Source organism: Barbatula barbatula (genome assembly GCF_947034865.1).
Source record: "Barbatula barbatula genome assembly, chromosome: 8".
NCBI classification, from domain to species: Eukaryota; Metazoa; Chordata; class Actinopteri; order Cypriniformes; family Nemacheilidae; genus Barbatula; species Barbatula barbatula.
The window spans coordinates 14,103,398-14,118,029 of record NC_136771.1 but is presented as its reverse complement, the minus strand read 5'-3'; the positions used below and the strand labels follow the sequence as shown (position 1 = coordinate 14,118,029).

The 14,632-nt window shown below is 41.8% G+C and overlaps 1 protein-coding gene across 1 annotated transcript in view; it reads left to right on the top strand.

Annotated features, from left to right (window-relative positions):
- The window catches only part of vps8 (VPS8 subunit of CORVET complex), a 145,495-nt gene that overhangs the window by 36,764 nt on the left and 94,099 nt on the right, over positions 1 to 14,632 (top strand). Inside the window, exons 3-9 of the mRNA XM_079462308.1 lie at positions 4,099 to 4,225; positions 4,350 to 4,444; positions 4,558 to 4,590; positions 4,665 to 4,719; positions 5,168 to 5,292; positions 5,729 to 5,815; positions 5,900 to 5,967. Of these exons, the coding sequence (XP_079318434.1) occupies positions 4,099 to 4,225; positions 4,350 to 4,444; positions 4,558 to 4,590; positions 4,665 to 4,719; positions 5,168 to 5,292; positions 5,729 to 5,815; positions 5,900 to 5,967 (590 nt within the window). The remainder of the gene's footprint in view (positions 1 to 4,098; positions 4,226 to 4,349; positions 4,445 to 4,557; positions 4,591 to 4,664; positions 4,720 to 5,167; positions 5,293 to 5,728; positions 5,816 to 5,899; positions 5,968 to 14,632) is intronic.

Sequence of the window (14,632 nt, the reverse complement as noted above, 5' to 3'; positions counted from 1 at the left end):
CTCAAACTTACAGTGACACAATGCACCTTCAAAATAACTTAAAATATAAATAAATAATTTAATTGTGTGTCCCTTTTTGGTCAAATAAATGTAGCAAAAATGACAAAATTAGATTGTACAAAATACATACAGCAGTGGTATTCATAAAGTGCAAACAAAACTTTAAACAGTTTTCCTGAATCCCTGAAATTGTAAACAGAATGAAACATCTGCATCCATTACTTTAGTTTCAACATTCTTCATTTACACATTTTTAGCCAGGAAGACAAGCCTGTCTACTACCCCATGGCTTGAGGCATGCCCGGTTATATGTAACAATGCCCTCTCCCACACTGAAAAGCCTATCCGATGGGGCACTTGTAGCAGGGACAGACAAGTGTTTTTTGGCCAGATCACTGAGCCTTGGGAAGTTTGGTTCGTGACGCTTCCACCACTGAAGTGGATCAGTGTCTGGGTGTGCCGCTACCCTCTCAACAAAATCCATGTCGCAATTAGATGAGAGACGCTTGCCAGAAGCCCCTCCCATGACGCGTATTTCACTCACGAATGGCAAAATTACACGCGCGAATGAAGCGAGTAAACTCAAAATGTTCAAGCGTCCAACTACTCGCGAATAGCGCATCTTATTCGCGCAAAACTCGCGTTTTGTGTGAACACTCGGGAGCGTCGGTCGAAAAGAAGTTACAGAGAAAACTGTTTTTCATTAAAAACAAATCTCCCTAAACGTCAAATTCGAGTTAATCGATAAAATCGATTTATCGCCCAGCCCTAACTTTACGTGTATTTAACATGTACTTAACGTATATTTGTGTGGGAAAACAGTTTCAGCAGAGGTACTTAATTAAGACAGTTATAGGATAAAGCGCATTGTATTACATATAGGTCTTTGTAAAACAAGGTGAGATTTTTGTGCCAACAATTATTAACAGCAGGTGGTGCTTGTTAAAACATTTCTGTTTCAGAGATTTTGCACTTAAACACATGTGATATAATTTAAAATGAATTAAAAGACTTTCAGGATTAGGATGAGCGCTTGTACCTAATTTGATCAAACACTTATTTGTGAATTGGGTGAATATTAACATGAAAGAGCGTAAAGTAAGCGTAAACTTTACATAAATCATATGTTTTATTTTTAAATAATACTAGGGGAAAAATTTAAGCGAATAAACTGCAAAGATACATGGTATTAGGGCAAGTTTTTTCTCTATGCAATGTACACTGATGTCAGTAGATTGTCAGACCCTATAAATTATTCAATCGAAGTATATTTAATTTAGGTATATTATTATTTTAATATTGTTTTCTGGACCGGGAGCCTGAAATGACAATATAGCCTACCAAAACAATTTGCAATAATAATCGAAGTATATTTAATTTAGGTATGTGATTATTTTTAATATTGTTTTCAGGACTGGGAGTCTAACATTTCAATAAACCAGGCAGAAATAATTTGAAATAATCTAAATAATACGCGCAACATGGAAGATCTGTGAATAGACTGCCATTCAGTGGTAGAGTACCTACTGCACATCAGAGTAAGCTTATTGATAACGTTTCTTCAAATGTTTTTCTCGTTGATGTATTTTAAATATTTGTATGCATTATTGCACTTTTATATTTGATACACAGGCACCTCTGTGCCTTTTTTGGACATTGCCGATTAGGGATGTAAAGATTCATGATTAAACCGACTTGAATCGCCAGATATTATAATCAATCTTCAACCGGTGTTCAAGGACATTGGTCTCACACTGTTCAGAGGACACAAACGCTCCGCTTATGAATCCAGTGTGAAACTGGCATACACCTTGCTACTTCAATAAAAGCCCACAACCTATTTCTCTACTTTGCTCAGTCTATTATTAAAGTATAAAAGTAGTTATATTTAAGGGGGTCATATGATGCAATTTTGTGTTTTCCTATATCGTAGGTTTGTAACAAGTAATGATTTATTAAACAAGTAAAATTGCAAAAATGTGTGCATTGCATGTTTACTTCCATTACATCAATTGCAAGTTTTGCATTACATTATTATAAATACTCTGATGTGCAAAACCTCTTAGGAAGCTTATTTTACTGGTATGTTAATGAATAGGAAAGCAAAAACTGATGTGAGCTGCCAGTATAAATGTTTGCATATATTCAATTAACCAGAAATTTGAACAAGTTTATTTTATTATCTTTAAGCAAAAATCAAGTTAAATAAAGAAAATTTCATTAAAAAATTGTTTTTTTGAACTTTTTACTTACTCTCATAAGCATAGAACAATGTGCCAAGCCATCAGAACTGAACCGAAAACTGTGGGTGAAAAACTAATGCATTGAACCGTGGGTGAAAACTAAGCCATTGCACCGTGGGTGAAAACTAAGCCATTGAACCATGGGTGAAAAACTAAGCCATTGAACCTTGGGTGAAAAACGAAGGCATTGAACCGTGTGTGAGCTGTATAGTTGCATTCCTAGTGTGTGTGAAGCTTTGCTTACCAACGCTCAAATTTATACATAAAGAAGGCGTAACTATTCTCACTGTAGTGTTGTTGCTGCTTACGTGTTGTGGCGATACTTTGTTTCATTGCGTACGCAAAACTATTTTGTTGGGTCTTACAAAAGAAGACAGAACTAGAAATCAGTGGTTGTTTTTTTTTACAACACTTTTCCAAAACCGTACAACACCCAAATGCGAGTGTGTGCAGCCCCATAGGCGGAGTTTGACATTCGAGCCAGGGGGGGCAAAAAAAATCATTGTAGCAGCTGGGACCTGGGCTATCAATTGGGGAACACAGCACTAACACATATGGACACAACAAACATGCTAAATAAACACATATATTTATTTTTAACCCAAATAAGAAGAAAAAACAGTACAACAATACAATCATTCTATTAGTAAACAGGTAAGCCACTTGACTTTGCATCGCATCTTCGGACACAATTAGGATCAACGCAATAAAATGCGGACTACTTTTGTTAAAATATTATCTTCAACTTGTAGAAGTAAGTGGAAAACGATCGTTTTGTACTTCCAAAACATTTTGAGGGGAATTGGGGCAGAGCAGGTTGCTTGGGACAGCCGTGTTTTTCTCCAAGATCATCTGTGTTGGTGTTACCTAGTGCAGCTAGTGCATCTGTGGCCGTGGGGTGAACGTCAGGACTGCTAGCGGTTGCTGCTGATCCAGAGCTGCTCGGTGTATCCTCCAAGTTCACAGCGGTGTCTGTTTGCCTGTCGTCATCATCGGTTACTGTTGTTTGTGTTGTATCTTTGTTAGATCCAGAAGACTGAATATCTTTGTCATTTGGAGCTCGACGTTTTAAAAATCTCCTTATGTCCATATTTTTGTCCATAGCTAGCTGAGAATCGCTGGACTTACGTTACTTGTCACATGACCCAGAGCCCTGAATTTTTTTTTACTAAAGGAGTATATGAAATCAGATGTATTACCTACCACCATTTAGTTGTTTTGTTTTATTTAAGATATTTATAATATATAATTTTTTAAAGAATGCAATTATTTTTTTTGTTGAAACAATGCAATTACCCGTTTCAGCCGCCAGGGGGACAATGCTCCCCCTGTCCCCCCGCAAACTCCGCGCATGTGCAGCCCATATGGCCCCTGGTGCACACAGGCATTTTTTATAAAAAGTTTCATTATTTATTAAAGAATTTGCTACTGACTATTCAAACAGTTTTTTGTCATTCCTACGATAAAAATACAGAAATTGTTTTATGTTTACATAGTATCCTCTGACTGTTCTCCCTTACGGTGTGACAACTCATACTTAGTTGAGCGCGATTCAGCGTTAAGTGTTTGTTACATATATGACTTCTGTTTTAAATAATGAAGATTTATAGCTGCCTTTCCTTTTTCTTATTAGGGCTGTTTTTAAAGTTTATTATGGCCCTTACTACATTCTTCCAAACAGTGGTTGGGACTCATTTGACTTTGATAAAAAGTGTTAGGGACATGTCCCACCTGCAAAATACACCTATGTAAAATACCACGATATGCTTTAATCATGGTCCTACCACCACCGTATATTTGGTGAGGGTAGCAATAGTAATAAATGCTAACCTGTTTTAAATAATTTTTGTTTTAGCCTGAGGATGAGCCATTCATTCTGGAGGATACATGTCTTGTAAACACAGAGAATATCGATGCCCACTCGTGTGAGACCTCCTCTCTGGCCAGCTCTGACAGTGGAGACTACAATCATTTTAAAAGGAATGGAAACTTTCTTTACGTACTATCTGACTTAACATGGCAGGCTTTGTATGCTTTGTTATTCTGGTCATGACTGGTTAAAATGTGTTCTTAAAATTAATTAGAACCTATTTTTTCACTTTAGGAGGAGGAAAGCAGTGGAAACTAATACAACAGAACATGGATTTGTTTTAAGACACAGTGTATTAAAAGGAATCTCAGCCCAGATAGTGTCTGCTGCAGTAAGAACTGTTGCAAGAACTGTTGAAAATTATTTGAATACTTCATGGAATACAATGGAATTTTGTTACCGATTTTCTAATTTGCCGCTTCTACTTTGTTTGACTTTCTTCAGGATAAAGTTGATTCTGGACTGCCAACAGCAATCGTGAGTTATTTTGTGTGATCTTAATAACTTTGTCTAAAATGTATTGCTTCTCTAAAATATTTGTTCATTTTCAGACTATTTCCAGTGTAATTGCAGTAGGCACATCACATGGTCTGGCCTTAGTATTCGGCAAGTACACCATTAAGACCTCTGTTAATTGTGTGTTAAAATTTAGAAAAGTTTGTTTTTAATTGTAGCATCATTACAGACCTTCTAGCGAGTGTAATTTTAACACTGCTATGATACTATCTCTCTGCCTTGACTTGTCTTGTGTGAAATGCTCAGGAAAAGGTAAATTAGTATTAATGTACAAAATCAAATTAAATGTTACATCATTGAGCATTGCTATACTCAGAATATGCTTTTTCAGCTGTGGCATGTTTTTTTTGTAGCAGTAGTTTTGTATGGATGTTTGCACAGTGTTTACCTGTCTGTGTTTGTTTGCTGTTGCATTTAAGTATTATACATGCCAAACATGACTGTGTTAGTGGTAATAAAGCTTGAAAGACTTGTCCATAATCTGCACTCTTTTGCATTCTAACGTTAAAACGTGTGCTGGGGAATATTGTAATTTCAGATCAGAATCAGGCCCTGCGGTTATGTTTGGGTACCAGAGCACGTGGAGCAGAGTACGGGGCAGTGTCAGCTCTCAGTATTAATCATGACTGTACAAGACTTCTGTGTGGCTTTGCAAAAGGGCAGGTGATTGTCACATTTTTCAACTTTCAGTTGCATAAATGTTCTCGGTATTACCTTTTTATATCACAACTGCTGGATCCTTTATGACTAGCTCCTCATATATACAGACTTGCAATCATAACAGGCCAGTAAAAATAATGCTTGCACTTCAGTGTCTGTGAAAAATTTTAGAAAGTTTGCTATATCGTTAGCCTCTCCAAAATGGTTTGCTCTTCTTTTAAACATTCTTCCACTCTTTTTGCTTTGAGTTCCATTTCTGTAGAAAATGCTCACTAAATTAGATCCAACCTTGTCTTACCTGAAAAAAGCCATATGCCCACAATTAGATATTTCATTTGTCTTGGAAATATGACACAATACAGAAACTGTATTGTAAGTCAACTGAAACATCTTGTCACACAGACTTTAATGCAAATAAAATCAAACGTATTCTTGTCAGATCACTATGTGGGATTTGGCCAATGGAAAGCTCCTGCGGACTATTACAGATGCCCACCCACCTGGTACTGCCATACTACATGTGAAGGTACTGCATTGCACTTCTTTATTCATTTTAATTCTTGTTTATTGATTTTGAATTAACCAGAAATGTCTCTTACTCTCTCAATAGTTCACAGACCTATCAACACTTGCTGTGTGTAATGACAGTGGTGGATCAGTGTTTGAACTGTCATTCAGGTGAGAACTCATGCAGTTGTGGATTTATGTAGGCATACAATACAACACAATTTTATTTATATAGCACAATTTAAAAACACCCGAAGGTGACCGAAGTGCTTCACATAATGAAGACCATCAAAGTTTTAAAACGCAACACAATAAACCCGACATATTCTTACGCTTTTTGTAATGCCTTCCCAAAAAGGGAAAGAAATCACTTTCACACACCTTCTCTGGAACTGTTCCACATCTGTGGAATGATCTGCCTGCTGCTACAAGATCAGCAGATTCTGTAGCCATCTTTAAGAATTGTCTGAAAACACACCTCTTCTGTCAAAACTTGACCGATTAGTTCTGACTTCTATATCACTTCTGTATTCATGATTTAAGGTTAAGAAACTCTGTATTTTCCAAATACCGTGCAAGTTTGTGTCTTCTCTTTGCCCCACCTCTCTGAAATGTGCAGATTTTTTAAAGCTCATCGCTCTCAAAAGGGAGGTGTGCTATGATTGGCCAGTTAACCAGTGCGTAGTGATTGGTCGAATACTTCAAGCATGTCACGGAAATAAATACTTCAAGCAGGTGTCATGCTCAGCGTGGACCTGCTTTCATCTGAAGAGCACAGGGCGCCAGTGGCGAATTTGCCAATCTTGGTGTTCTCTGGCAAATGCCAAACGTCCTGCCCGGTGTTGGGCTGTAAGCACAACCCTCACCTGTGGACGTCGGGCCCTCATAGCACCCTCATGGAGTCCGTTTCTGACCATTTGAGCAGACACATGCACATTTGTGGCTCTGGCAGTGCTCTTCCTGTTCCTCCTTGCACAAAGGCGGAGGTAGCGGTCCTGCTGCTGGGTTGTTGCCCTCCTACGGCCTCCTCCACATCTCTTGATGTACTGGCCTGTCTCCTGGTAGCGCCTCCATGCTCTGGAAACTACGCTGACAGACACAGCAAACCTTCTTGCCACAGCTTGCATTGATGTGCCATCCTGGATGAGCTTTACTACCTGAGCCACTTGTTTGGGTTGTAGACTCTGTCTCATGCTACCACTAGCGTGAAAGCACCGCCAGCATTCAAAAGTGACCAAAACTTCAGCCAGAAAGCATAGGAACTGAGAAGTGGTCTGTGGTCACCACCTGCAGTACCAACTTTATTGGGGGTGTCTTGCTAAGTGCCTATAATTTTCACTTGTTGTCTATTCCATTTGCACAACAGCATGTGAAATTGATTTTCAATCGGTGTTGTTTCCAGTGGGCAGTTTGATTTCACAGAAGTGAGATTGAATTGGAGTTACATTGTGTTGTTTAAGTGTTCCCTTTTATTTTTTTGAGCAGTGTATTTGCACTATACTTGCATATGTTAAAAATACATTCATATTTTCACAATATCCTTCATGCAAATTTCCAAAATTGTTTTAACACCTGCGCTTTCATTGAACAAATTTACACCACCACTCACTTGTTCTCTTATACTGTACTGCTTAATTTTCACACGTGAGTGGGCCTCTATTGTAATGGCGGCATGCCGTGTGAGCACATTGGGATTATCCTTTCACATGGACACCATTCTAAATTGCGACGAGCCTTTTCATGGATGTGCGATATGCATTTGTGAGGCGCCCCTTGTAGGACAGTGGTCAGAGCTGCTCTTTCTTCTATGTGGGAGATCTAGGTTCGATTCCTGTCTTAACCATAGACTATAAAGTTTTAACCATAGAGACTAATGTCTTTGCTTTTCTCGCCCCAAGTCGAATAATAGTCACAATCCTGTCCCGGAACTTGCCCATCATTGCACACTTATGCACCGATAGGTCCTTGTTTTTTTTTTGTTCTATCATATGTGTGGTGTAGTGCCTGAGACAGGTCAGACATGCAATAACTAGTTATATTTCTGAAATATTTCTTAGCAAGCTAGTGAATAGGGGATCTACCCCCACTCTGCAACTAACACGCAGAACCAGATCTCTGGTTACCATAGCCAAACCATCAACATAAGACTATTTTACAACCCAATGGAATGTAGGGAGATGTGCTATCTTTATTCACTGGGGGGACATACATTCAGTCCTATATCCATTTATAACCTTACCATGTATTGATGTTCCTGTTAATATTTCTGCCTTAAACATGAACCCAAAGTAGTTTGAATGAATGTGTATAACTACTGGTATTATTTGATTTGCAGTAACTCATTTAACCATGATGATATGAAGATCATGTTTGGGGACTAAAATTTTTTTTTCTCTTCCATCCAAGCTAATTTCTTGCTGTTCTTGTTGTTGTTCTTCACCTGGTCCCCTCATGAAGTTAAATATCAAGCCTGCTCTGAAAATGGGTGCTTGATCAGAAACCAGTTTGCGCCTTTTCCCCCGAGTGGGGGGAAAGAAGGAACAATACCTCTAGCACAGAGCTCACAAGTATCCGTTTCTATTTATAGTATTGCTGCGTGTGGGAACACATCGGATCTCTTCTGGAAGCTGGTTCCAGCTGCGGCTCGCATAATAGCTAAATGCAGACTCTCCTTGCTTGGAGAGAACCCTTGGTATTTCTAGCTGATGCGATCCTAATGACCTGAGTGTTCTTTTGGTTCTGTATTCAATGAGCATATCTGCAATGTATTGAGGTCCTAGGCCATTGAACGATTTATATACCAGTAATAAAACTTTAAAATATATTCTATATGTAACTGGTAGCCAGTGTAAGGACCTGAGGACTGGTGTGATATGTTCATATTTTCTGGTTCTGATCAGAATCCTTGCCGCAGCGTTCTGTATGAGCTGCATCTGTCTTATGGTCTTTTTGGGGAGGCCAGTAAGGAGTCCATTACAATAATCCACCCTGCTGGTGATGAAAGCATGCACTAGTTTCTCTAAGTCTTGACTGGAAACAAAGCATCTAATTCTTGCAATATTTTTCAGATGATAGTATGCTGATTTAGTTATTGCTTTGACATGACTACTGAAGCTAAGGTCTGACTCTAGAGACACACCGAGATTCCTGACTTGATTTTTTGTTGTTTGACCTTTAGAGTGAAGGTATGCGTTCACCTTGAGAACTTCAACTTTATTTCCAAACGCAATGACTTCAGTTTTGTCTTTGTTTAACTGAAGAAAGTTTTGGCACATCCAACTATTTATTTCATCAATGCATTTGAGCAGGGAGTCAATGGGGCTGTAATCGTTAGGCGATAGGGCTAAGTATATCTGTGTGTCGTCTGCATAGCTGTGGTAAGCAATTAGTTTATTTCTTATTATTTGGCTCATTGGGAGCATGTACAGGTTGAATAGGAGAGGCGCAAGAATTGAGCCTTGGGGGACTCCCCATGTCATGGATGTCCACTCAGACTTATGGTCACCTATACTCACATAATAACCTCTTGCTTCTAGGTATGACCTGAACCATTTTAGGACTATCCCAGAAAGCCCCACCCAGTTTTCCAGCCTGTCTACAACTATGTTGTGATCGACTGGCCAAATGCAGCACTGAGGTCGAGTAGGACCAGCACGGATAATTTGCCTGAATCAGTACTTAAGCGAATGTCGTTTACTATCTTAATGAGCGCTGTCTCGGTGCTGTGATGTGGGCGGAACCCAGATTGAAAATTGTCAAATTATCCGTTTGAGCTTAAGAATTTGTTCAGCTGGTTGAAGACAACTTTTTCGATGATCTTACCTATGAAGGGAAGATTTGAGATCGGTCTATAGTTGTTTAATATGGTCTTATCCAGATTGCTCTTTTTCAGGAGGGGTTTGACAATAGCAGTTTTCAGGGATTTTGGGAAACTTCCAGAGAGAAGTGAGGCATTTACCACATCTAGGAGATCTGCTTCTAAACAGTTTAACACACTTTTGAAAAAAGATGTGGGAAGTGCGTCAAGGGCACAGTTTGATGTTTTAAGGTGTTGAACGGTTTCTTCAAAATTTTTGCCATCAATTTCTTCAAAATCAGACATTGTAACTACTTTCTCAGGTTGTGGTGTGATCTGCCTGACCCCAGCGCTACTCAAGGATGTGCTGACCACCTTTCTAATATTATTGATTTTATCAGAGAAGAAAGAAGCAAACTCACTGCACTTGCTGTCTGAGAGCATTTCACTGGGAATCTGGCTTGGGGGGTTGTCAGTCTGTCTACAGTAGCGAAAAGAGTCCGGGTGTTGTTTAAGTTGCTGTTTATAATATTTGAGAAGAAAGTCTGCCTAGCTTTGCCTAGTTCCGTATTGAAAGCATGGATGGTGTCTTTGTAGATGTTATAATGGACTACAAGTTTTGTCTTCCGCCTCAAGCGCTCTGCTTTTCTGCATTGTCTTTTCATATTTTGCACCGCTGTTGAGTTTCTCCAAGGTGCTTTTTGTCTACCACTCTTCCTGACTTTCACAGGGGCAATATCATCAATTACACTTTTAATTTGGGGGCTTCCAGCAAGTTTGGTTCCAGCATACACCAGTTTTTCCATTTTCTCTGAGAAGCACACAAGTGGAGATGCTGGGGAGAGAGATAACGTGTCTGGTGAGAGGGGCTGTATCTCTGGTGTTATCAGAGGCTGTAATACGCTGTCCTGGTTTCCCTGGCTGTTTTCCAGGAAGTCGTCCTTGGGTGCTGAATCTTGGAGCAGTTCTAATATGTCACAGTCTGTCTGTGTTGAGCTCGGTGGGCAGGGCTCAGCTGAGATGGTGTCCATGAACTGAGTGGTGTTATCATTGTGTGACGTGTCAGCCGCATGTCCAACCAGGTGCTGAGGTGAAGACTGTTGGGCTTTTCATTCAGTCCTGCATGTTCAAAAATTTGAGGTATTGAAGAGACAATTTTTCACAAAAATAAGTGAAGTTTATTATGAGATTTAAAAGTTTAACAGCGCGCTGGGTTGTTTGCTTCACAATGAGATGAACCAACAACTCAGAAAGTTTCACAAAAACACATTAAATACAGAATATGACGTCGATCTCTCTTCTGGTTTCTTTGTTCCCTCCTAGCCAATCTGTGACCTCTTCCTTAAATTCTGGGCGGTTCTTCTTTCCTTCGGCAGCCAATCATTACTGCCACCTCGAACTGACTCCATTTTCAAAATCTGTAAAACAACACGTTGTCCAACCCCCTTCCGTGCGCTCACTCCTTCTCATCAGCAGAAGACGCTTTTGTCACACACACACATAAGCAGAAGATGCTTCCCCCTCATTCTGCGCCGTTTTCCTTTGGCAGTCAATCAGCGCTGCCATCCTCCATCTCCAGATAGCCTCTCTCCTTTGAACTCCCACCACATACCATTCTCTGAAAAACAACATCTGGCAACTGGGGGAACTCTCAGAAACCAACCTTTGTTCACAATCATGTCACGTAGGAAAACAAAATTAATCATCCATTTTTATATTGATCTATATTGATCTTAAATCCCACAAGACATGTGGTCATTCACACTGTGTTCGGGTGTGTGTGTGCCATTTTGGTTGAGTGGATTGGCAGAAGGATGACTGAGGGAAAAGTAGATATTGTCCTAAAGCACTCTTGAACCCAGTTTGTTTGGCTGGTGGCCATTTTGTTGAAACAGTTGCCTCTGACTCCAGAAAATATTGAAGTTGTCTATGAAGTTCACTCCTTTTATATTGCAGGTTTTTTGCAGCCATGTATAAAGCCCAAGCAAGCGTGAAAACCTGTTTTTTCCTCTTGCTGGGAGTGGTCCACTGATGAATGTTTGAACATTCAGTCTTTTTAGTGTTTTAAAGAGTTCATTGAAATTCTTAAGAAGTTCTGACTGTTCTTAATGAATATAATTTTTCCCCACATGAATGATGAGTCGATTTACAGTCTTATGTTTCATCAGAATGTTCTGAAGTTCCCTGTTTACATCAGAAGTTGTTGCTTGTGGAAGGCAGCACGTAGTTGTATCCCTGAGTAGCAAAGTTCGTTAGAAGGGAAGGAAGGAGGCGAGAACCAGCGAACATTCAAATAAAACTTTAAATAAACATAAACAAACAATAAACACGGAAGTAGCCGACAGCCACCTCACGGTAGACTGCCGGCCATAAAACATACACAAACTAAACACAGTTTCGGGCCCGGTCCTCTCTCGTCAACAGTCCTGCCGAACATCCATTTAAGCTCCCAATCTCCTCCGTGATCAGATGCGGGACCAGTTACGCGCACAGCTGCTTGCACTTATCACTCACGCCACCGGCCCAGCGTCACGGCTCTCGTCCCGCCTTCCTCACCACATACCCCCATCACCCCTTACAGGCCGGGGGGCACCCCCGAGACTGTACCTACCCCCCCCCCGGGGAGCCAGTCTCGGAGTCGGCAGCGCCTGGGGGTATGCACCGGCGAGACGAAAGAACGGAGACGGGAGCCCCCGGAGCGACAGGGACGAGAGAGGGGAGAGAGGAAAAGAAATAAAATTGTCCGGTTCCCTGACACGCTGTCACTCGGTCCTCAGCCCAGCCGAGAGGCTCTTCCTCGCGGTGCAATGCGGTAGTGCTGGACGTCGGGGGGGACGGCCCGATCCTCCTTCGCCTCCTGGCGGTTGGCGATAGCCCTCGGCGTGAGGGCAGCCAGTAGCGGGTCCCCCGTTTCCTGTTCCTCACCCTCATGGTTGTTGGACACAGGATTCCGGCCCACGGCCAACGGCGACGACCCCTCCGCTCCCTCTTTAAGGCTGCCATCCCACCTCGGCCCAGGAGCATGGCAGCGGGCTCTCCGTCCCAGCCGATTTTTCTTGCTCCAGCACCACAGCCTCGGGCAGCCGCCGGCGGACGTCCCTTGTCCGCGCTGCCCGAACTCCTCCGCACCACGATGCCCCTCGGCAGCGAGGGCTCTTCGACAGCATGCCCCTCCTTCCTCCCGGGTTTCGGCACCAATGTAGCAATAAAGTTCGTTAGAAGGGAAGGAAGGAGGCGGGAACCAGCGAACATTCAAATAAAACTTTAATTAAATAAACAATATACACTGAACACGGAAGTAACCGACCGACAGCCACCTCACGGTAGACTGCCGGCCATAAAACATACACAAACTAAACACAGTTTCGGGCCCGGTCCTCTCTCGTCAACAGTCCTGCCGAACATCCATTTAAGCTCCCAATCTCCTCCGTGATAAGATGCGGGACCGGTGCGCGCACAGCTGCTTGCACTTATCACTCACGCCACCGGCCGCGTCACGGCTCTCGTCCCGCCTTCCTCACCACACCCTGCTACAAATGTTTCTGATTATGGAGTCACCCACTATCAGAGTCCTGGGCTCAGCTGTGCTTTGAGCTGAGTGCCGCTGTCTGTTCGACCTTGAGCGCCTGTTCAAATCAGAGTTAGCTGCTGGCTGATTTAGTCTTTGTTCGGACACATTCATCAAATTTGGGGATTCCTCATTGAATAATACTTCAAATCTGTTCTCAAGATGTATAGGCGGTGTTCGGAGACCAGTGTTTGCAATCCTTGTAGCCGTATTTGGGGTAGAGGATGCTGCTGCGGCAATATGTGATACTCGTGACAGTCTGATGTCTCGAGTGCCTTTAGGTCTCGCTCTCTGTTTATGCCATCTATTTGTAAGTCGATCAGCTTGTTTCTCTACACTCAGAAAGGCCGGTCGAGGAGTACTAGATTTATGGGACTCACCGGCTGTGTGCTGAGGGCGTCCATGACGGAAAATTTTGCCTTGTCTGATGAGTCTCGATTTCTGTTGAGACATTCAGATGGTAGAGTCCGAATTTGGCGTAAACAGAATGAGAACATGGATCCATCATGCCTTTTTACCACCGTGCAGGCTGGTGTATTGGTGTGGGAGATGTTTTCTTGGCACACTTTAGGCCCCTTAGTGCCAATTGTTTAAATGCCATGGCCTACCTGAGCATTGTTTCTGACCATGTCCATCCCTTTATGACCACCATGTACCCATCCTCTGATGGCTACTTCCAGAAGGTTAATCCACCATGTCACAACACTCGAATCATTTCAAATTGGTTTCTTGAACACGACAATGAGTTCACTGTACCAAAATGGCCCCCACAGTCACCAGATCTCAACCCAATAGAGCATCTTTGGGATGTGGTGGAACGGGAGCTTCGTGCCCTGGATGTGCATCCCACAAATCTCCATCAACTGCAAGATGCTATCCTATCAATATGGGCCAACATTTCGAAGGAATGCTTTCAGCACCTTGTTGAATCAATGCCACGTAGAATTAATTCAGTTCTGAGGGCGAAAGGGGGTCCAACAGTTACCTATACTACCTTTGCTCTAAAATCTGTTTGGTAAAGTCACGTTACTTATGGCCATGATATAACGTAATTATAGTGGCTTGTGCAGTGCTCTGCAGCTGTGTACTAGCTGTCTGACGATGCTGTGTGTGTCAGCTAGGTTTTATAGGTGTTCAAAGTGGACCCCAACTATCACTCGCACAAGCCCATGCTTTATGACTGCATGTTCGCGGTTCAGGTTATGACTCCCATGAGCCCAACAGGTTGCGCCTGTTTCCATCCTCACTATGTACACCGGTTGCCTCGGCCCTTTGTTATTTAATCTATATCGCTGGCTGCATGCCAGTGCTTAATATACAGGGTTATATTTTTCCTTGCTTGTCCCTAGTACTTACCGTTTTTATACGTGTTATTCTGCTATGTGTATTGCTTCCCTGCTCAGTGTAGTGGCATAGCATTCCTGCAAACTAGGGTGGTATGTTATCCCCCAGAGTGTTTTGATTGGATCCCA